The sequence below is a fragment of the Mus caroli genome, chromosome 1 (genome assembly GCF_900094665.2).
Source record: "Mus caroli chromosome 1, CAROLI_EIJ_v1.1, whole genome shotgun sequence".
Lineage (NCBI taxonomy): Eukaryota > Metazoa > Chordata > Mammalia > Rodentia > Muridae > Mus > Mus caroli.
In genome coordinates this window covers 98,474,397-98,498,514 of record NC_034570.1, presented here as the reverse complement: position 1 = coordinate 98,498,514, position 24,118 = coordinate 98,474,397, and the positions used below count along the sequence as shown (strand labels likewise).

Below are 24,118 nucleotides of genomic sequence, written 5' to 3'. Positions count from 1 at the left end.
GAAGATGTTCCAACTGGTAATAAGGACACATGCTCCACTATGTTCATAGCAGTCCTATTTATAATAGCCAGAAGCTGGAAAGAACCCAGATGTCCCTCAAAAGAGGAATGGATATAGAAAATGTGGTACATTTACACAATGGAGTACTACTCAGCTATTAAAAACAATGAATTTATGAAATTCTTGGGCAAATGGATGTATCTGGAGGATATCATCCTGAGTGAGGTAACCCAATCACAAAAGAAGTCACTTGATATGCACTCACTGATAAGTGGATATTAGCCCAGAAACCTAGAATACCAAAGACCCAACTTCCAAAACAAAAGAAAATCAAGAAGGAAGACCAACACATGGATACTTCATTCCTCCCTAGAATACAGAATAAAATATCCATGGAAGGCGTTGCAGAGACAAAGTTTGGAGCTAAGATGAAAGGATGGACTATCCAGAGACTGCCTCACCCGGGGGTCCATCCCATAATCAGCCACTAAATGCAGACACTATTGCATACTCCAGCAAGATTTTGCTGAAGGGACCCTGATATAGTTGTCTCCTGTGAGGCTTTGCCAGTGCCTGGCAAATACAGAAGTGGATGCTCACAGTCATCTATAGGATGGAACACAGGGCCCCCCAACATAGGAGCTAGAGAAAGTACCCAAGACCTGAAGGGGTCTGCAACTCTATAGGTGGAACAACAATATGAACTAATCAATACCCCCAGAGCTTGTGTCTCTAGCTGCATATGTAGCAGAAGATGGCCTAGTCGGCCATCACTGGGAAGAGAGGCCCCTTGGTCTAGCAAACTTTATATGCCCCAGTAGAGGGGAAGAAGTGGGAGTGAGTGGGTAGGGGTGCAGGGCAGGGGGAGGGTATAGGGGACTTTTGGGATAGCATTCGAAATCTAAATGAACAAAATATCTAATAAAAATGTGGGGGAAAAAACCCTGGCTGTTGAGAAGAGGGCAATTTTTTCGTAGTCTTGTCTTTTAAATCTCAAATTATTTGACCATTAGAAATTAATGATTTCTAATGAGGCACAGGTGTGTTCAAGTCCAGATATGGCCACAGTGAACATGATTGTCCTGCCTGCATCTTGCCTTCCACTATCATAATACCCATGCCATCCTCATGATTGTCAGCCAGCACCAGAAAATGGAGGGACTGAGAGTGACCCAGAGTGCTCCCTACCGTTCTCTACTTGTGTTCTCTCCATACCCACCACATACTACCCTGAGAATGCCTTGAAAGGAACCAAAACAAGTGTCAGTGATGGAAGCCAGTGTACACCATACACAGACATCAACAGAGAGCCCCGGTCAAAGGAGCTATGTTGCACAGACATCAGCGGAGAGCCCCTGGGCAAAAGAGCTATGTGAGTTCCTTTGAGTCACTGTTCTGAACAAAACACATGACAGGACAATTCAAGGGCAAAGATTCATTTTCCTTCACAGTTCTGAGGGCCTTTGAGGCTAGGGAAGCTTTGATGGAACAAGGCAGTCAGTCCATCTCATGGGCTGGGAGGCAGAGCTGGGGACAATGGCCTCCAAGTGTAGACTGTGCTGCCCATGTTAGAGAGTGCCCAAGCTGTGGTATACTCTGCAACTTCTCTCATACAAGTGCCCCCAGTTACAGGCCTAGAAACTCTAAGTCCAGTCAAGTTGTCAATGGAGGGGAGTGTCCCTAGAAGTTGTACTCAAACTTATTGTGATTATGAGACTAAGGCACAAAGAACCTTGGGAAATGTAATTTAACTTCCTCCTAAAGCTCATGACCCCAGACATCCCCCCTCCCCCCACCCCCGACAGAAGGCTATGTGAGGTCTTCGATCTAACCTCAAGTCTAGCAGGCAGTGGCAGTGGGTAATGAAAGTGTGTGTGTGTGTGTGTGTGTGTGTGTAGGTTGGGGGGCAGTAGGGCCGGTATACAGTGTCACTACTGGTGTCTTGGTCTGTGAGTATGAAGGGAATGTGGCAGCAAGGCAGGGTCATCATGGCCTAGCACCATTTGCTTCTGGTGCTGCGGGGAGAGGAATCAGGGGTGCCTGTGCCTGAGGAAGTAACAGGGAGGATTCTGTGAGTCACAATTCTTTTCCCTCTGAGTCAGGGATCAACTGGCACACAGAGCCTGGGTTGAAGGCAGTGTGGGTACCTTTATCTCTTGTGGCCTTAAAAGGGGACATTTTCATTTCTGCTAATTAGCACTTCCAGAAATTCCTTAAAAAACACATCATCTACTAGAGAACACAGACCCAAAATATGATTTTTCCAGAACATAAACAAGTTCATTTCTGTCCAGCCATTCATGTGTGTGTGTGTGTGTGTGTGTGTGTGTGTGTGTGTGTGAACTCAGGTACACATCGAAGCCAGGGGTCTTCTTTTTTTTTTTTCCGAGACAGGATTTCTCTGTATAGCCCAGGCTGTCCTGGAACTCACTTTGTAGACCAGGCTGGCCTCGAACTCAGAAATCTGCCTGCCTCTGCCTCCCGAGTGCTGGAATTAAAGGCGTGCACCACCATCCCCGGCTGCCAGGGGTCTTCCTTAATCATTTTACATCTTTAATTTTGAGATTTATTTGTGTATATATGTTACTATTCATGCTAGGGCATGTGAGTGTGGGTACACATACCTGTTGCATACACAGAGGCCAGAAGATGGTGTCACATGACCTCTTCTATCACTCTCCACCTATTCCTTTGTGATAGGGCTTGCCCCGATTTTTGGATTCACATGTTCTCAGCCAGGCTGGAAGACAGCAAGTCCCAGCAATCTTCCTGAGTCCAGTGGACGCACTGGGGTCAGGGTCCAAGGTGTGCACGAGAGGTCTGATTTGTTATGTGAGTGCTGGGAACTGAACTTGGGTCTGTATGATTGCTCAAGAAGGACTTGTAACCATGAGATATCTCTACAGTTTCCACCCAAAGGTTTTGAGACAGGGTCCCTCACTGATCCTGGAGAGTATTGGCTGGCCAGACTGGCTAGCTAGCCAGCACCTAGGATCCTCCTAGCCCTGCCTTCTCAGTAGTTGGATTACAAAGCTTTCTTCCTTTGGTACAGGGGATTAGAACTTAGGTCCTCTGAGAGCTTGCTTCTGACCCACACTCATTCTAGTAGGCTTCTCTTTGCATTCTCTGTCTTATCACAGAGGACCCAACAAAGTGTTCACCTGAGGGGTTGAGCTCATGGCCACCACAGCACATGCTTGGAAGGAGTTCCACCTTTGCCCCTTGCCAGCTGTGTAATCACAGGCGAGTGTCCTAACCTGTGTATGTCTCACTTTCCGTACCTTCCTGGCTAGTGGAGTGGGTGAGACAGACAAGGCTAGCACATGTGTGATTACACAGGAGGGGTCAACAAGTAGCAAGTGCTTTCAACTAGTTCAGTAGTCACATCCTGTTAATACGTCACTTAGCACAAACCTTTTCATGAAACCCACTCGGCAGCTCCCTACTCTGTTCAGGATTGCTGGAAGAAGGTAGTGAGAGGCCAGCCACCTGCGCTCTAGCTTCTGACTCAGGTGTGACGTTTTCAGGTAGGGATGGGACTGGGGGCAAAGACCACCGCTGGGGAATCCTGCCACCTGATGTGTACAGCCTGCTAGATCTGAGACCCACAGTTCTTCCTCCATGATCCAGATCCTACAAAATCCAGCTCCTCTCTCTGGCCAGACTGGACAATGTTTTTCTCAGGTATACTCTAGTGGCCACACCTCCTTCCCTTCCACCCCATCCCTGTTCTACTCAGAATCCATGCATGAGGACTGGGTCGTATGCTGGTGAGTTTTTGTCAACTTGACCCAAACTACAGCCAGCCTGGAATACCTCAGTGAGGACTTGCCTCCATCAGATTGGCCTGTGGGCATGTCTGTGGGAACATTTTCTTGATTAGCTCACTGTGAATGATGCCAGCCCTGGGGAGGTGGTCCTGGGTCATACATATATGAAAGCAGGCTGAGCAAGCCACAGCCGGGAAGCCAGGAGACAGGGGTCCTCTGTGGTTTCTGCCCTGACTTCTTCCCTCAGTGGCTGTGGCTGGGATGGGTAAGCCAAATAAACCTTTTCGTCTCCAAGATGCTGTTGGTCAAACTGCTCTGTCACAGTTACAGAAACCAAATTCCAGTAGCCAAACACCAAACTCCCAAATCTTTTCTGCACAGCCATCTCTGTCTATCTGAGACAGGGAGGAAGAATGGGGTGGGGTGGTCCTGAGCGCAGGAGGTCAGAAACTGCTGTCCTGACTCCAGCACTTTCTGTAATGCCCCGAGGAGCTTGGGTTTTGCCAGGAAGTGCTAAATGAGTGCCAACTGCCTTGAAAGGACGATTAAAAAAAAGCTCACCAAGAGGTACAAGGAACCAGCATGGCCAACCTGGGGGTATAGAAGTTGTGGGTGAACAACCTTGAGCAAATAAAGAAGACATTGACCCATTAGAGAGCGAATCTGGGGAAGGGAGTCAGTGGAGACTTGTTGGAGGTAGATGTGCTCTCTGGAAGTTCCCTAGAGCTGGAAATGTTTAAACATGGTGCAGGGTGGTGAGGGCAGATGTGGATAACTCCACCACGCTTAACAAACAAAACACTGGAGCTGGGGCTGTTACCCTGCTGGTCTAACTGGGTCTGATAAAAAGAGAAGCTAAGGGGCCTGCACACGGGTTTGGCAACTGCTGTGTTATAAGCACTTTCAAGTTGGGTGCTAACTACCCAACTCAGTTAGCTAGAAGGAGTAAGAGAGGGTCTGGGGCGACGGCTCAGTGGTTCAGAGTTTGCTGCATAAGTTTGGGACCTGGGTTCAGAGCCCAGCACCAAGTAATAAAGTCTGCAGGGCCTCACATGTCTATGCCTCCAGCACCTTGAACGTGAAGTTGAAAAACCAAGGATTGACTCAGTTTTCTGACTGCCAACCCCACTCCAGGGTAAGTGAGAAACATTCAAAAGAATAAGGCAGAGACTGATAGATTGGAACATTCAACACCCTCTCCTGGCCTGCATGTGCACATACATGTGTGCACATATATGTGTGCATAGACTGAATACATATGCATCACACGAGAAGAAAAATTAAGTAAAGTAAAATAAGATATGTAATCAAAACTAAACGGAAGTGGTCCACTTCCCACTTGAGAGACAGAAAAAACTCCTGGTCTAGCTGAGCCTGCCAAGCTTGCAGACAGGAGGCGAGGCCACACCCCATTTCCCTGTTTGCTCAGTTTAGGCTGCACATTCACCAAAAGCTAGAGTTTTTCTTCCTCATTTTAAATGGAAACTCTTCAGATTTCTGCCAGCTCCAGGAAGTGGCCCTTGTGCTCCTGACACTGTAAGCGGGACATGGAATTAGCTTCATTTCTCTGTGAGCTGAAAGGGTTTATTTTTGGTTTTGGTGGGTTTTTTTTTCTTTCTTTTTCTTTTTGGTCAGTTCTTCCTGAAGCTTGCCAAGGACTTCCCTGTCACCTGCTGGCTTAGGAATTTTTTTTCTTAGTGGAATCTGGGAGGTGCTAGGCAGAGAGGAAAGCAACAGCAACCTGCCAGGAAAAGGACTACACAATCGAGAAGTCCTGGTCCAATATAAACATCCTTGTCCTACGGTGTTTAGGAGGCAGGTGATGGCCCTGGGGCTGCTGGGGAGACAGGGGTCACATAACACCTGTTGGGATGCTGTGCCATCAGGAGATCACTCTCTGCCTATCTTGTCTCTTCTTTTCACAGTGGGGCCTTCATCCTGCCTGTCTCATCCTAAGACACCCCTAGGGCAGGATATGGCTCTGTAGATTCCAGAACACACATATGCACCCAGCTAGTTCTTGGGTCTTTAGATGTTTACTGGGGAACCTCAGTTCTAGGTTGAATACACTTCAACACTTTAAATGTCACCTTTTTTTTTTTTTTAAGGAAAGTCCAATTTCACATGAACCTGAAAATGCTTTGGTTTGTATCAAGTACTTCTAAGTTGCCAAAGATAGGATTCAAGTGGCATGTTGTTTGCCTAGCCTCTGCCTTCTGCTTGCTTGCTGTCTTAGTAAGTCTGAGAGCATCTTTTGCCACCTGCACCACAGGCAGAGCTAGCAGCTCTAAAATCTCCCCTACACTCAACTCTCTCACCATTGCCCTGACCTGATTTGAGCCTTCTCTAGCTCTTCCTTGAACCAAGGCAGAGGCCTCTTTGCTGGCCCACACCAACCCTGCTACCCCTCCCCTTGACACCCAAATCTGGTCAGGTCTCTCTCCAGATCACAAGTAGCAAGATTATATCTGAACGATTCTGCTTGCACTTAAAGCCTAGAGGGCTGCCTCATGCCTTCTCTCACTGCCTAACACCCTTGAATCCAGGAATGCTGGCCTCTAGAGTTCCAGAAAACACAACACCAATGATCTTCCTTCCGTTACCCCAGAAGACAGACTCAGCGGCCACCTCTCTTCCCTAGCATTCACTTTGGGTTGGAATGCTCCACCCTGAAAATACTCCACTGTCTTCACATGACTACACTTCTGGTCTCCTAAGGAGGCTTTGTCTTTCAAGTCTGTTTCTTTTAACCTGTTATAGTGTCTAAGTGGTAGGGGGTGTTGATCTTGATATATTAAGTGCGTGCATTTAACACATTTCCCTTCCCTGCTCATAGCGGAATGCCTGTAGCAGCCCCCAGAACAAAAGCAGATATAAAGTTGTCATCAGGCAGCTGAAAAGAATGTGTTTCCACATGCTGGCTGGGGGTTCTTTGGTCAGCTTCTCAGAATGGAACATGCTGCTGTGAGAACAGCAATATCAGCCATCCCTCTGGTGACAGAGGTAGACTGGGAGCATTAGGAGTGTGAGGTGGGGAGGGGTAGAGGTGAAGAATGGGAGTGGGGGAGGGGATAGGGCCTGGAAGGGAACACTGGCAGGAAACACACCTCATTCATCTCTCAGAATCAGGACAGAAAATACCCACAGGACTTCCAACTTCAAAGCACCTGACCAACTTCGGAGGGACCAAGCCTGTTGGCAGAAGCCCACAGCTCCTTCCTGGTTCCTCTGGCCCCAGTGATTGCTGGCAAACAGTGTGAGCTAAACTTAACCTGTCTTTCTAGCTGTGGATACTCAAGCACCCAGACAGAAGCCTACCGTAAACTTGGGCAAGGACGCAGCTGCAAAAGGAAAAACTGCCTAGGTAAGAAGCCCTTCCCTTAGTCAGGGGCACACAGTGGTAAAGTTAGGGACTTACAGGCAGCCGGATGCCCTTGTAGGTGAAGAACAGAAAGCTGCAGGAAGCAGAAGAGAAGCCACCAGCTCTTGCAGGGTCAGGAGGAGATGCCAAGTATGAAATAGCTGGACAATGACTATCGGGGCATGCACAGACTGTCATTACAGGGGAAACGCACAGACATTCCTAGAATCCATCAAACACCTAAGGTGGGAAAATTGCTCACTTTCCCCCTTTGCACTCCAAAAATAAGAAAATTCAACAAGGGACTTTTTTCTGATACTTCCATGGCAGATAAAGTTCACTCTACACCTTCTCAAAACAGCCCTCTCTAGAGAGAGCTGAGCCTGGAACTCCCCTTTCCAGGGCTTCATAAAACAGTGATTTATTGACCTTCAGAGAGTCCATTGTTACCTTTTTCCTGGTGTAAGAACAACTGCAGGGTAGATAACGAAAAAGCAAGCTCACAGTCCCTGACTGACAATGCTTCTATCACAGTCCCAGGAAGAAGAGGAGAGACATCTTAAGTCCCAGCAACCCAACATCTGAAAGCTCATAACTGTGTGTCCGTGTTCATAAACAAAAAGTTAATCCATACACAGGTCTCCCAACTAAAATGAGGCAGTGTGGCACAAAGCTCAAATGTAGCCACGCCCTAGGGGATTTCCTTGGAAGGGGCCCCATAGGCTTTTCCAGAGCCTCCTTGTTTATAGCCTGCCTTACCACCTCAATAAGGGCTGTGTCTGAGTTATCTCAAAACTGTAAAGGTTTAATGCCTCATCTGTTTGGTGCGTTTCCTGAATTCAGGGCCTTGTGCTAATCTGTAAGGTCATAAACACTGGTGGTTTCTCATTGGCAAGATCCCTTTATGTCTAAACCACACGCACCATCCCCTTGACCTAGAAAGCTTTCTTCCTGACCCACCTCTTGGATCACTTCTTCTCTGAAGCTTGATTTCCCCATCCTTCAAAGACTACTTGAGAAAACTCTTCCTCCCAAAGCACGCCCTCTCCCTCCTCCCTCCCTCCTCCCTCCCTCCTCCCTCTCCAATGTGCTTTTCTTATCACACACTTCTTTATGGCCGTTACAGCTTCTCCCATTGTCTGTGCCTTTAGACTATAACCTGGGCAGATCCAATTACGCATTTGCTTGGTTTTTTTTTTTTTTTTTTTTTTTTTTTTCAAGACAGGGTTTCTCTGTATAGCCCTGGCTGTCCTGGAACTCACTCTGTAGACCAGGCTGGCCTCGAACTCAGAAATCCACCTGTCTCTGACTCCCAAGTGCTGGGATTAAAGGCGTGCGCCACCACGCCTGGCTGGGCAGTTTCTTAATGGCATGTTTTACACTCTGTAAATGGCCATCGAGGGAATCAGTCCCAAGGTCTTAGGTAACCTGGTATGTGTACGCAAAGTTATCTCAGGGACAACTGTGCAACTGAACTATCAACATAAGGCTTAAGACATTTTAAAAGCATATTTTCATTAGCTCTGAAAACAAATTCAGTTGAAAATACGGGAAGACAGATATAAGAGAGCATGGCCTTCCACTGGACACAAACAAGCCCCCCCCCCCGAGCACTCAGAGTCGGTCACCTAAGTGGAAATGATCTATGCAGAAGTCTGCATATGGTTCAAATGCATATAACTAATGCTCAGAGTGAATCTTCATGGTGTAATGTCCTCTGAATAATTTGCGTTTTAGTAGCACATATTCCTAGTAAGATTACTGAGGAACAATAAACTTACTGGGTGGTGAAATGGCTTATCAGGCAAACACACCTACCACTGTGCTTTCTGAATGGAGCTTCATCCTCAGACCCACACGGCTGAGGGTAGAGCTGGCTTCCAGGTGAATTATCCCCGCTCCTCATCCTTCCTCATGGCTCAACCCTTTAATGTAGTGCCTCATGTTCTGGTGACCTTCCTCACCCATAAAATGATTTTCATTGCTACTTCATAACTGTAATTTTGCTAATGTCATAAATTGTAATTAAAATATCTGATATGCAGGATATTTGATGTATGATCCGTGTGAAAGGGTCATTCGACCTCCAAGGAGGTACACTCACAGGCAAAAACTGCTGTAAGTCTGCTCTCTAGCCCACACCTCACAATAGTTTTTAAATATATACATGTACATATATACATATTTATATATATATAGTTACAAATAAAACATGTATATAATTAAAATGCCTCAAAGAAAAGCAGAAGAGAAAAAGAAGGTAGGGACGGGATGATCTGAGAGACCAACTTAAGCCACATACAGTCAGTTCACTGTGCCCGCGAATTCTGCACACAACTCAATCAACTGCTGATCAAAGATACAACTTAAAATCTGCGACTATGCTGAACATGCAGCAACTGCTTTGGGTTACTGTTCACTAAATAAGATAGCATAACAAACACGCACACTTGTCCTGAGATGAGAAAACCACAGGAGGAGGTGGAGGGTGTAGCTAAGTGGTGAGATGCTGGTCCTCTCGGACCAGCCCCTGGTCCCATACCCAGCACTGCCAAGAACACACCCAGCACATGCCTGCACACAGACATACATACAAAGTAGGAGAGCTGCCAGCTAGTTCCAAACGCTATGCTAGACTGTTATTAGAATCAAATGTGGGAACTTTTTTTCCTTTTCACTGTGTGGTCAGGCAGGTTTTCTGAGGCAGTTAGCTATTGATAGAGACCCGGTTTTTTAGTGTTTTTTTTTTTTTTTTTTTTTTTTTTTAAAGGTAGCTCCCTGTCCCACCTGTTGATCACTTCATTAAGCAAGCAACATTTGAAGTGCTTCAAATGGTCGATTCTGTTAGGTCCTCGAGCCTTGCCCTCCCTCAGCCACTCTAAGAGACCCAATCTGCTGGCAATGAAGTAGAGTGAGTCTTTTTACTGTTCAGCTCCAATCTTAAGTACATTTGCACTATTTCTGTCCTGATGTCAGATAAGCTGCCTTTCTCTCCTCTCCTTACCTCAAACACAGCCAGGTCTCCTAGGGCAGTGACAATCACAGAAGCCAAAGACTGTTTTAACAGGAGAAGGAGAAACTAAAACTGCTGAGCCAAGAAACCTCACTGACATTTTCCCTTCCCGCAGAGGAACCTCCAAGCGCACATGATGTTTAGCAGGCTTCCCTTCATTGAACAACTCAGTCGACCCGGACAGAAGTGAACATTTGGCTTGGTGCTTGGGATGGCTGCCACACTGAGTAACGGTGGTAAAGAAATCACTCCCGGGAACCCCAGTGAGACCCCTCAGTTGCCAGCAGACCAGCAACTGGGACCCACGCTCTTTATCAAGCACTAGCGACTCCAGAGGGACCCTAACGCGGGGTTCAGGGACCTGGGAGCTCTTCCTGCAGGGACATTAGGCTGCAGGGAGGGGATTCTCCACACTGACTTTTGCCTCCTCCTCTAGGCTGGTGATGGTGCCCGAAGAGCTGCCAGAAAAGCCCTGGTCCCTAAGTACTATGCATTCTAGTTACATCCTGTCCATCACCATTGATCCCAGACCCATCCCAGGTGGAGGCAGGGATTGCAAGGCTTGTTCTTGGCATCAGTAATAGCTCGAGGCGCATCACTACCCTAGTTTCTGCCATTGCAAAGACATATTTCATCCTAACATGGTCAAAGGTTTCTAAGCACAAGCAACTCCTGCCGATCCACGAGCTGTTTGTGGGGCGGAGGGAGAAAAGGGAACACACGAAAAGGAAAGCTTGTCAGCTTGGCCAAAGAAACTTCCAACTCTCATCCAGGGCATCCCTCCTACACTTCTCCGCCTTCGCAGTGGGGCAGATGGAGAGAAAACTAAAATAGGGTAGGATGTGAAGAACAAGGCAGGGACCCTGCGCTCCCAGGGACCCACGCGGATTGAAAGCACACCCCCAAGGGTAGCAGGTTTTAGGAAGGAATCACTAACCTGGTCTGTACATACAATCTTACTGAGTGTCGCAGAGGCCCGCGTTAGCTACAGATGGGAAGAGCCTACTAGGTGCACCCGGAGAAACAAGGTAGCACCCAAGCTCCGTGCTCCGCAGATCCCGTGGCCCAGGTTCCGGCTTCTGCAAACCTCAGCTTTCCAAGCCGCAGCACCCTCCCAGTCGCCGTCCCTTAGATCCACGCACCAGCTGGGGTCTCCATCCGGATACCCCGAGTTTCACCTGGTGCTCGTGAGGCTGCGGCGCGCCAGGGGACCTCGACCCTGGGGGACCACAGGCGACAGCGGTGCGGATCCTTACCTGCAGTGGAACGAGCAGCACGCAGAGCGCCAGCAGCGGCGCGGGCAGCTGGCGGCGCCGCCGGGCGCGCGGGGCCATGGCGCGGTGCGGGCGGGCTGGGCGCGCGGCCTCTGTGGACCCGCGGTCGCCGCCGCCCTCCGCCCGCCTCGTCCCGCCCCGTGCGCCCGGCTCCGCCCGGCACCTGCCCCCGCGCCGCCGACCAGCTCCGCCAGGGGGTGCCCGAGCGTGGGCTGCCGTGACGCGGGACAGGGATGGTTTCGGCATTCCACGAGTGCTTCAGACCCGCGCGGGGTCCTGTCCGAGTGTCCCCAGGCGCTGAGCTCTCTGGGTGTAGCACCTGCGGGCAGGCGCTAGAAAGCCCTGCCAAGGTTGTCCTTCGCCTTCAGTGGACCCTGCCTTGTCGCCACTGTGGACCCTGCCTGCAGAAGGTGCACCCCTGTTGGGGTTTCCTTAACTGTGGCTAAAGAATCTACACAATGTAGTGTCCACGGCTCCCCCAAATCTCCTTTACCCAACCCTATACTTCCCCTCATTCTGGCCGCCTCCAACAACCGCTTCCTCTTGGCTGTTCTCCGAGTCACCGCACCTGTCTCTGCCCTTCACCCCCTCTGTCACATTCATAGCAAGCTTTCCAGGTAGGTAGAAACTTGCCACCATGCTTAACGAAGCCCTTCACCCGAACCTCTAGGCCACCTACCTCTTCTAATACAGAACTAGTTTAAAGTCAGGAATAAGCGATCCTGTCGTATTAGTTAAGGGATTCTCATTACTGGCTTCTGGGTTTGTCTTTTTCCAAATTTCAGGTCAGTGTTGGTTACACAATGGTACATGCAGCCTTGCCTCTGTGTAGTAACAGTAAGAGGAAGAGCTTTGTCTCCAGTCAACAGAAACACAGTGTTTTCAATTCCTTGAGTGCCAGAACCGTCTCTGCCAGCTTTCTGACTTCCATGTTAATGGTTTTTCCGTCTAATTCTGAGAAACTATGAAGTTTTCTAACAAGGAAGACTGGATTTGTCTATTATTTCTTTGAATTCTGTCAGTTTTTCTCATCCTTGAAACTCCCTCGAGACATAGCGATTTATGTCTTCTCGGTACATTGACCTTTTATCATCACGACATGCCCTTCTTGATCAACATAAAATTTCACATTCTGGTCTACTTTACATTTATATGTAGCCATGCCACCTTTCTTATGAATGCTATGTAAGTAGTATATCTGATTCTTTCCCATGCAAGACTGTTTAAAGTGGCAGCATACATTTTAGACTGTTTCTGCCTTCCTATGAGCATGCACATTTAGTGATCGTCACATACGGTGAAGTCTTTTTTATCTTTCTGATTTTTTTGTTTGTTGAATCTTTAGTCCACTTTTATTATTGATTTTCTTTGTGTTTCTTTAAAACAGTTTTGAAAACAGTATTTTATTTCATGCATTGCAATACAATTTTTGTGTTAAATAATACTACAGTAGAACTCTTTGATTTAAAATGATATTATTTTTAAAACAGAAAAGTGGGAAATTTTTCAGGTTACAAAACCCTTTCCTGGAAAACAGTCCTTTGGATAACTTTTAAGATTCTATTTTGTCACCCATCATTAGCCTGCTTCATACATATCCTTGTTTGTGTGTGTGTGTGTGTGTGTTCATGTGCACGTTGGAGGCCTGAGGCCAATGCTGAGTATCTTCCTTAATTACTTCTCCTTCTTAATAAAGAATCGTTCACAAAACCTAGAGACCTTACCAATTCTGCTAGACTGGCTGGCTAAGTGAGCCCCAGGGATCCTTTTATCTCCTCAAAATACTTGCTTGACTTTTAAATTCTTGGCTGTACACCCTGATTGGTTTACTACCCAGTTGCTTTTATGTTTTCTGGAAACTAAACTATGTGTGTTGCCTTAAAAAGTTAAAAATCATTTGGAGAAGCAAGTCCATGTCTAAGAATTTAACATGTTGACACACTGAAGGAATGCACAAAACGGTTTATTTCAGCATTTTGATAAAAAAATCACACAAAGGAAAAAATGTGGATTTCAGTAGAGAAAAGTTTGTTTTTCATGGTTTGTAATATTTAAAACCCCTACATGTTTGTTGAAAAGATGTTCACATAGTAAATGAGAGAAGCAACTTACTGCTCGATTTCACATTTGTAAACAAGCACTCCAGCCTCGTGGGGTTTACCTGAAGCAGTGAAGAGCCTTTCTGGGAAGTCCACAGCGGCAAGTGCTGAAGCTCACAGTGAGTACCCCCACTGCAGCCTGGAGAAGAGCTCTGCAGCTCAGACAGAGGTACAGAGAGGCTCAAGACTCGTCTACAGTCTCTAGGCAACAAACAGAAGTGAATTCTCAGTATCAGCCGAGTTGCACAGTGGGGAAAAGAGAAAGTTAGAACTTTATTTTTGATGGTTTAAAAGTGCAGATGCTCCCTGATTAATGACATGGCTACGTGAAGGCGAACCCACAAGTTGAAATAATCCAGCCCAGATGCCACAGGTCAGAACACAGGACTCTGCAGATTGCTGGCTGCTTCCCCTCTTGCTCCCAGTTGAGTGGGAGCTGTGGTTCAGCTACTGCCTAGCACCAGGGCAGGACTGTGCACTCTGAGTCAGGAGGAGGAGGAGGATCCAACATTCTCGCAGTGCTTGTGATGGATGCTATTATTCTTGGGCCGTGACAAAGCTGAAAAAGATGGAGTTTATCCGACTATTAAAAGTCAGCGACCAACTGAACTTTCACTGAGGGCAAAGTTCTTTTATAATTTTTAAAAACAATTTTTAATCTTACAGGAATATGTATATGCTTGCTAAGTTTTTTCTGTAACACATGTGTACAAGTGTTAATATAGTCCACAAGATGGGACCAGAGATAGATCCCTGGGAACTGGAGTTACAGGTGGTTGTTAGCTGCCTGGTGTGGCTGCTAAGAACTCAGCCAGGTTCCTCTGCATGACCAGTAAGTCCTCTGAACTGCTGAGCCACCTCTCCAGTCCTTGCAATTCGCATTTTTAGACACAGTCTCATAATGTAGTCCTGGCTAGCTCTGAATTCAAAATGTAAAACAGGCAGGCTTCAAAATTGCAGGGATTTGCTTGTCCCTGCCTCAGAGTACAGGGCTTAGAGATATGCACTGTCACCTCTTGAGTTCCTGTTTCCTGTTCCTACACCTAGGTACTTCAACTCAAGAAAAGAGGACAAAAGACTGACACCTGTTCCTCCCCTAACCTAACACCAGGAGTTCAAGGAACCGTACTCCATCAACAAGACTTGGGGTTTCCACATTGTTAGGGCCCAGGACCTACAGAAAGCTGAAGTCTTTAGATGTGGGGTCAGACATTGGGGTAACAAGGGGAGATTCCTGTTGCCATCTCTTTTCTTCCCACGATGGTCAAGGCCAGTCTGAACTCAGACATATCACCCAGATATAAAGAAAAAGGCACTTTTTTAAAGGAAAAATGTTTTTTAATAGAAAGTTACAAAAAAAAGGTAACCCTCAACCCTCTGTGTGCACCTTTCTTTCCCACTATTAACCCATTTCTGAGGTGCACTAGGAGGTGAGGCTCCCTCTGTTTGGGATTGATGAGCTGGGGCTTTGGTGTTCTCTCAGAGCAGGTTCTCTTGGTGTGCTCACATGTCCAGTGTGAAGACAGGAACGTGAGGAGATCGGAAAAGCACTCCCTCCCAGCCTCCTCAATGATCTCTTACACCTCCCCTCCTTCTCTCCTATTTTACTCCTAAGAAAAGGTATGTGCCACCATGCCTGGCTCCCCCCCCCCCACTCCTTAGACAGGGTCTTATCTGTAGTCAACAGTGGCTCTCAACACACTTCTGCCATTGACAACCAAATGCTGGGGTTGAAGATGTGACCCACCACACATGGCTGCTTTTGCATTTTTAAATGACAGTAACTTGATAGATGTTGAAACACTAAAAGAGTATAGGGGCAGCCACTAGGATGGGTAAAGTTCTCTTGAGTTGTCTAACCTGTGCTATCTTGGATGCGGAGATGGGCTTTCTGGACAGAACAGTGGTTGAGAGAGCTGGAAGAGCCTGCTTCTGCGAAAAGGAACTGACTTGTGAGAGAAGGTACTTTTCACTGTGGCACTTCAGAAATACCAAGGCTCGCTCCTGGCACATCTCCAGCGTTGCCCTCTTCTATTTTCAAATAAGATTAAGAGACTTAAAACTTCTGCTTGGAAAGCCCCAGAGGTGAGTGTGCTGGTTTTGGAAGAGGTCTGAAAAGTAGAAAGCCCACATTAACACATTACATCTTCAAAAATGGTTTTAACAATCGAATTGCTTTTAAAGAACTTATTTGGATCTCCACAAAACTGCCCCTCAAATGTTTGATACACATTAATGTAGAATACCATTTGTTAATAAGTTCCATTAAAATCATTATGAGACACTCATCTTTCTCTTTTCCTTTTTGAGGCAGGGTCTCACTGTGTAGCTCTGGCTTGATTAGAACATGCGGTGAAGACCAGGCTGGCCTCAAACTCACAGAGCTATTCCTGACTCTCCCTTCCAAGTGCTGGGACTAAAGGTGTGGCTACCATACCGGGCACATCTTTTTTTATACATAGTGCTGTTATGAGAAACATGGGCCTAATTATTTCTAGTACTTTCCTAAATACTCTGAATAATACACAAAATTATAGCAAGGGCAGTGGCTTATCACTTACAGAAACTACTTAAGTGCTATACCTGATTTAAAAGACCAAGTTAGTGGCTGGAGAGATTGCTCAGAGATTAAGAACACTTACTGATCTCTCAGAGGGCTCAGGGTCTAGTTGCCAACACCTAGGTCAGGCAGCTCATAGCTATCTGTAATTCCAGCTCCAAGGGATCCAAGCCTCTTTTCTGGCTTCCATGAGCATCTGCAATTAAAAACCCTCCTCACATCTATATACATAAGTAAAAAGTTTAACACTTAAGTTTATAAGTATACAAGTAAGTAAACTTTGGTGATGTAGATATCATGTATAATATATTTTAATCAAACTCTTATTTATATTGAAGTTGAATATTTCCAATTTAAAAAATGTAATGTGCCCCAGCCAACCAAGGATTTTCTCATGGGAATGAGGAAAATAAAACAGAGCAGCGGGTGCAGAGAACAAATCTCAGGTTTATAAGGACAGTGTGCACAGCACCTTGGAAAGCCCCCGTGTGCATTACCTCTAGCTTTTAGAACCAGAGAGGTGAGAACTCACATATCATCTTTGGATTTGTGGATGGCTTGCAGCTATTAAATTACATTTGAGCAGCTCTTAATTTAATCTCTAGGAAATGGGAACCACTCTGAATGGACTGTTGTAAATATTGGGGGCAGAAGCAGTAATTGGTTTATGAAATGTATTTTTTTTAACTTATTCACTTTACATCCCGATCACTTCCCACCTCCCAGCTACCCCTCCCACAATCCTTCTACCACACCCCCTCTCCTCTTCTGAGGCAGTGAGGGCCTCCTGGGTATCCCCCCACTCTGGCACATAAAGTCTCTACGGGGCTAGATGCATCCTCTCCCACTGAGGCCAGACAAGGCAGCCCAGCTAGAAGAACATATCCCACAGACAGGCTACAGCTTTTATGATGAGCCCAGGTTGCAGTTATTTGGGACCCACATGAAGACTAAGCTGCATATCTGCTACATATATACAGGGAGACCTGGGTTCAGTCCATGTATATTTTTTGGTTGGTAGTTCATTCTCTGAGAGCCCCAAGGGTCAAGGTTGGTTGACTCTGTTGGTCTTGCTGTGAAGTTCCTATCCTCTTAGGGGCCCTAGCAGCTTTATTTATAATAGCCAAAAACCAGAAACAACCTAGATGTCTCTCAACAAAAGAATGGATAAAGAACATGTGGTACATCTACACAATAGAATACTATTCAGCTATTAAAAACTAAGACTTTATGAACTTTGCAGGCAAATGGATGGAACTTGAGAATATCATCCTGAGGTAACCCAATCCCAAAAGGACATGCATAGTATGTACTCACTTATAAGTAGATATTAGCCATAAAACAGAGGTACCATGTTACACTCCACAGAGCCAAAGAAGCTAAACAAGATGAAAGGCCTAAGTGAGAAAGTTTGAATCTCACTTAGATGGGAGAAAATAGTTTTAGGAGGCAGATGGAAGGAAGGAACTGGGTGGAAGATGGAAGGAGATGAATGGGGGAGAGTTTCAGGATCAAGTGTGGGGAGAAACAAGAGAGATGGCCTGATAGCCTTGAGAATAAATGGAAATCTGCAGCTTCTGGGGGTGGGAGTTGGGGGGGGGCATTTCCAGGAAGTGACAGAGACCTGGGATCAGGGAGGCTCCCAAGAATCAATGAATGCTGTGACTCATAACACTGGGGCCATGGAACCTGAAAAGACCACCTCCTGTAGCCAGGCAGGAACCTCAGTGGAGGGATAGAGACACCACCCCACTCACAAAACTTTCAATCCAAAATTTATCCTGTGTATAAGAAATGTAGGGACAGGGGATGGAGCAAAGACTGAGGGAACAGTTAAGCAATAACTGACTCAACTTGAGACCCATCCCATGGGCAATTACCAATCCCTGACACTATCAGTGATAATCTGTTGTGCTGGCAGACAGGAGTCTAGCATGGCTGTCCTCAGAGAGGCTCCACCCAGCAGCTGACTCAGACTGATGCAGATATCCAGAGACAAACAGTGGCTGGAGCTTGGGGACTCTGATGTAATGTTGTTTTTTGTTTTTGTTTTGTTTTGTTTTGTTTTGTTTTGTTTTGTTTTGTTGGTTTTTTTAAACACGATAACATTAAAAGCAGCTGCAATTAGTGGATAGAGAGCTAAAGAAAAATGCATATGAGGTTAATACCTGCACTTGTAAGATTTTGCTATTTAAGCAAAATAAGCTGTTAAAACATAATCAATGTATCAGTGTTGATTTGAGAAATCAAAATGTAATAACTTCTCATTGTGATATCTCACCATATTAAGAACTCGTGTACAGTGGGGAGGGACAGATGTGGTGTTCAAAAGAAATGTGTACCCAAATTTGTGAGTAAAACTTTTCACTTTTCATACTTTTGAATATTTGTGATAAATTTAATGCTGTTCAGTAGAAGCTGGGATATAATTGGTGTGTCCTCTTCCCCCTCAATTCTGCTTGTGATTTTATACTATATTTGGAGGTGGCTGGAGACTCTTAACAGAAGGCCAAATGCATAGGACTGGTCAGAATTAGATTGGCTTCAATAAGCTTCTATTTAGACTGGTGTGTGTATGTTTGGTATATATATATGCACACACATGCCCAAATGTGCCCACTGAGGCCAGAGAAAGGTACTGGATGGCCTATCACTCTGCACCTCACTTGCTTGAGACAGGGTCTCTCATTGAACCTGCAGCTAGGATCACAGCAAGCTCCAACAATCCTCCTCCCCCTCATCCCATAGCCAGGTTACTGGTAGGTGACCACATCCTGCTCCCCTCCCCCCCCCCCCCCCCCCCCCCCCCCCCCGCACCTCTCCCCTTGGTACTGAGGAATTGAAGACAGGTCCTCATACTTGGGCACCAAGTGCTCTTATTCATTAAGCCATCTTCTGAGCCTGATGGATAACTATTTTGTTTTTTACATTATTCCCTTTCCCTTCTGTCCTCCTCCTCCTCTTCCTCCTCTTCCTCCTCTTCCTCCTCTTCCTCCTCTTCCTCCTCTTCCTCCTCTTCCTCCTCTTCCTCCTCCTCCTCCTCCTCCTCCTCCTTCTTCTTCTTCTTCTTCTTCTTCTTCTTCTTCTTCTTCTTCTTCTNCCTTCTTCTTCTTCTTCTTCTTCTTCTTCTTCTTCTTCTTCTTCTTCTTCTTCTTCTTCTCTCTCTCTCTCTCTCTCTCTCTCTCTCTCTCTCATGTCTTTGTGTGTTCCTGCACACACGACAGCATGCATGTAAGGGTCAGAGAACGACCTGCAAAGATTGGTTCTCGCCCACCTTTACCTGTGTCACTGGGAACTGAACTGAGATCATCATGCCTGCCTGGTGGCAAGTACCTTCACCCAATGAACCGTCATGTCTGCCCAAAGATGGCACTCATAACACTTTTATTGCCACCTAACATAATATCAACAGCTTAATAGGTTATCAGAAAATAAAACCTGCATGTTGCCAGCATGAAAATCATGAAGTAGACTGTTGCCAACACCACAGGCAACATGCTCTCTTTTGTTTTCATTCTGGGGCAGAGGCTTTAAGTTTCCATAGAAAGACATCAACTATCAGACTGACAATAAGTAATGTCTACAGACATCAAAACCATATCTTTTGAACTAATGGACTTTGAAGCTAATGTTTATATAGGAATAAGATAGGCAAATTGTTGGGAGCTTTATGTTCAGTTTTAATAGGTACTGCTGGTCCTCCAAACTGGTCTATGTGTCATTTCTATTAGACACATGTGAGATGCTGCACAAGCCGTTGCTATCTGGCAACACCTGGAACCACCAGACTTCTAAATTTTGGCTCTTTTTATAAGCATTCATTGTTTTATCATTTGGGGATTTATTGTAGTAATGATCTTTTTTTAATCTTGGGGTCATCTGGATATTCTCTTCTGTAAGTTATTGGTTCAAGCCTCAACATGGCCTCTTCCTTTGGTGTCTGGTCTTCGTTGTGCCTTTGTGAGACGTCTGTATATACAGTTGGATACAAATCCTTGGTTCTTTATAGGTAGCAGAATATATTGTCACATTCTGTGGATTTCCTTTTCAATCTTTCAGTAGTGTTGAGGATAACTTTTCCAGCTTATCCAATTTTCCAAAACTACTTCTTGCAATCAGTTTTTTGGGTGTGGTGGTTTGAATGGAAATGGCCCTTGTAGAAAATGGCACTATTAGAAGGTGTGGCCTTGTTGGAGGAAGTGTGTCTTTGGAGGTGGGCTTTGATATTTCAGATGCTCAAGGCATGCCAAGTGTCACCCTTTCTTTCTGCTGCCTGCCAGTGCTGATGTAGAACTCCCAGCTACTTCCCCAGCACCAGATCTGCCCACATCCTCTATGCTTCCTACCATGAAGAGAATGGATTAAGCCTCTGAACCTGTAAGCCAGCCCCAATTACATGTTTTCCTTTATAAGAGTTTCTGTGGTCATGGTGCCCCTTCACAACCATAGAACCCTAAAACAGAAATTGGTGCTAGGAGTGGGGTATTGGCTATGGTAAGCCTGACCACATTTCTACCTGGAAGAATATGGAACACTTTAGAACTTTGGACTAGAAAAGTGATTGGACACTTTAAGCAGGGCTTAATGGGCCATACTAGTAGGGATATTTAAGACAGAGGTGTAGTGCAGAGACTGATTTGAACTGTAGGGATCCAGTTTAAGAGGTCTCAGAGGAGAAGAATATTAGTATATTGCCTAGAGATTGTTCTTGTGATATTTTGGTCAAGAATGTGACTGCTTTGTGCCCTTGTCAAAAAAAAAAAAAAAACCCAAAAAACAAAAAACCAAAATCTGCCTGAGTGCAGCTAAATTGGAGAGTTTGGCATTAACAACTTTAGCAGAGAGATTTTTCAGACAGCCTAGTACTGACTGTGTTGCTTGGTTATTAGTGGCCACACTGATACAGATCTATAATGAAAAGGAACAAGTTGAGCAAGGACAAAGACAAGGTATACAGTTTGAGGAAAAAGCGGCACCAGGAAGTGTAAATAGATGTAAGAAAAAAAAGCCTGATGCTTAGTGGAATAAAGGAGATGGTGACCTCAGAGCAAGACCCCACACACCTAACCTTCCCATTTGTGAAAAAGAAGTAAAGAAAACCGAAAACAAACTAAAGAGAAGCTTAGGGCTGGGTGTGGTGGTGGTGCACACCTTTCACACTAGCACTCAGAAGGCAGAGACTAGCAGGTCTCTTAAGTTTGAATCCAGCCTGGTCTATAAAGAGTTTTCCAGGGCAGATAAGATGTAATTGGACAAGGGGGCCAGATATGAGCCCCAGCAAGTAGCAACAGTTGGCACCTTTGGCCAAGTACGTGGCTTTAGAGTCAAGGATATAAGAAAGGGGCTATGGAATCTCCCTCCATGAATAAGGGATGAGGCTAAGGCCAGGTATGTGTCAGGAGTGTCTCAGCAAAGAAGCCTAGAGATGCCATTGTGTGAAGCTGTGAAGGTGAAGCCTGGATTGCCTTAGAGACCCCAAGATGTTGGAAATGCCAGAGTCCTGGGATACTTGCCAAGGAAAGCTGCTAACAGGGAGTGGAAACAGCCCGAGAGAAAGGAGTATATTGCAGTCAAGGTAGTGAAAGGAGGTGGAGATTTCAAGAGTGCTTTGGCATCAGACATGGAGAGGCAGAGTTTGGCGTTTGCCCAGCTGGGTTTTGGCCTTGCTTGATCCAGTGTTTCCTCACTATGCCCCCTTTCCTCTTTTTTGGAATGGCAATGTATATCCTGTGCCATTAGATGGTGGAAATATGTGACCTGCATTTTTATTTGGATTATACAGGGACTTGCAGTTGAGAGATTACATGAGTCTTAGACAAGACTTTGAACTTTGGACTTTTAAACAGTGCTGCTATTGTGATAAACTATGGTGACTTTTGAAATTGGACTAAATGCATTATGCAGTATGATTTGGCTCTAAGTCTGTGGGGATCAATGAATGTTATATAGTGGTTTGAAAGAAAATGGCTCCTATAGGTCTGTAGGGAGTGGTACTTTTAGGAGTTGTGCCCTTGTTGGATGGAGTAGATGTGGCCTTGTTGGAAGAAGTGTGTCATTACAGGTGGACTTTGAGGTTTCAGAAGCTCAAGTCAGGTCCAATGTCACTCTTTCTTCCTGCTGTCTGCCAATTCAGATGTACAACTCTTGCCTACTTTCTAGCACTGTGTCTGCCTGTGTGCCTCCATGCTTCCTGCCATGATGATGATGAACTAAACCTCTGAACTTGTAAGCCAGCCCCAATTAAACATTTTCCTTTATGAAAGCTGCTGTGCTCATCGTGTCTCTTCATGGCAGCAGAAACCCTAACTGAGGCATTGGGTTATATTAGAAAGTGTTAAACCTACTCAAGATAGACACCCTGAGAAGCTTCACTGTGTTCCTTTAAAAATCTACTTCTGTATCCCATCAAAGCTCATTTGCCCTCCACTGGGTATCACCTGATAGAGTAGCAATCAAAAGAAAAGACTTTTGGGACCACTTGGCTCTGTGAGTCAGAAGTGTCCACTTATATGTAGGTGTATCTCTGGATTCTGTTTACAACTGTGTAAGTAATCTTACCGTATGGCATCATTATTCAGTCCACTTCATTTTTTAAGGTTGTTTTCACTCTTCTTGGTCATTCGAATTTCCAAATGTATTTTGTGAGTTTTCAAAAGAACACTTGGGACTTTGTCTCAGAGTTGATTTTAATAACTGGACCATAAATAGATCAATGGAGTCTTCTAGTATACAGAAAAAAAATTCTACTAATTTATGCTCTGAACTTCTCTCAGTATTTTGGGATTTTCTATGGGGAGGTTTATCCATTTTCAGTAGATTTTTCTACATTTTAAAGTATTCTGAGTATGGTGGCACACACCTGTCCTCCCACCTATTGGTAGGCTAAGCTTGGAGGACTGTAAATTCCAGGACAGCCTTGGCTGTATAGTGAGACAAAATACAAAATAATATTGATATTATTTTGGTTTATTGGTGTTATGTAGAAATACAACTGGTTATAAATAAAAATTTAAAAAAAGAATCTGTATAAAAGAAATACAACTGGTGTTTCAGTATTGGCTTTTTAAAAAATATTGTTTATTTAAAGTATATGAGTACACTGTAGCTGTTTTCAGACACATCAGAAGAGGGCATCAGATCCCATTACAGATGGCTGTGAGCCACCATGTGGTTGCTGGGAATTGAACTCAGGACCTCTGGAAGAACAGTCAGTGCTCTTAACCACTGAGCCATCTCTCCAGCCCTCAGTATTGATTTTTTTATCTAGCAAAATTTGTTTAGACTTATCATTTTGATATTAATTCCACATATCTTTATAATGATGTTTATAAGTTTTGTTTAGGTTTTTGTTTTTTGGGACAGGGTTTCTCTGTGTAGCCTTGTCTGTTCTTGAACTCACTCCATAGAATAGTCTGGCCTCATACTCAAGAGATCTGCCTGTTTCTACCTCCTCTGCCAAGCTCTGGGACTAAAGGCGAGAGGCATGACTGCTAGGCTTTGTTCTAAGATTCCTTTTTTGTTTTTGTTTTTTTTTTTAAGATGGAGCAAATGGTCTTTATTCTCGCTCAATTCCATCTACACACCTTTGTGACATAGTCTATTACACACATTAGAATGGGAAGCTGAACTTCCTTAGCACCCAGAGGTTCTAGGTAGGTTCTTCAAAGGAGAAACAGCTTGTGAGATTTGGAAGGCAAGCATAACAGGTTGAGTGGAGGCCACACCAATGACTGTTTTGTCAGTTGGCTTGTGCAGTCAAGAGGCACTTGGCTTTCTTGTGGCAACTGGAGCTGAGGGCATGCCTATTCTCAGGCCTCACAGGCATATAGAAGCAACCTGTGAGCCAGCTTGCTGGTATGTGTCATGGTTAAAACTGCATGATCTGGTAGCTGACAAAGACTTCAATGCTACCTTATTCCCAAATTGTAGCAGAGGCCTTGTAACCCATATCTGTCAGCCCTAGTGGGAAATTCTTTTTAGTAGTGGAAGCAGCTCCCCTGCCAGGCCAGTCCTATTGGTTTGTTTGTTTGTTTGTTTGTTT

General features: G+C 45.3%; 1 protein-coding gene across 2 annotated transcripts in view; it reads right to left on the bottom strand.

The window, feature by feature from the left end:
• Positions 1–11,496, bottom strand: part of Tnfrsf11a (TNF receptor superfamily member 11a) — a 57,348-nt gene extending 45,852 nt beyond the window's left edge. The window contains exon 1 of one of the 2 annotated variants that reach the window (XM_021174134.2): positions 11,401–11,496. In XM_021174134.2, coding sequence (XP_021029793.1) covers positions 11,401–11,478 — 78 coding nt within the window. In that variant the 5' untranslated portion in view covers positions 11,479–11,496. The remainder of the gene's footprint in view (positions 1–11,400) is intronic. The other variant, XM_029484257.1, reaches the window with a different exon arrangement.
• Positions 11,497–24,118: the final 12,622 nt, after the last annotated feature.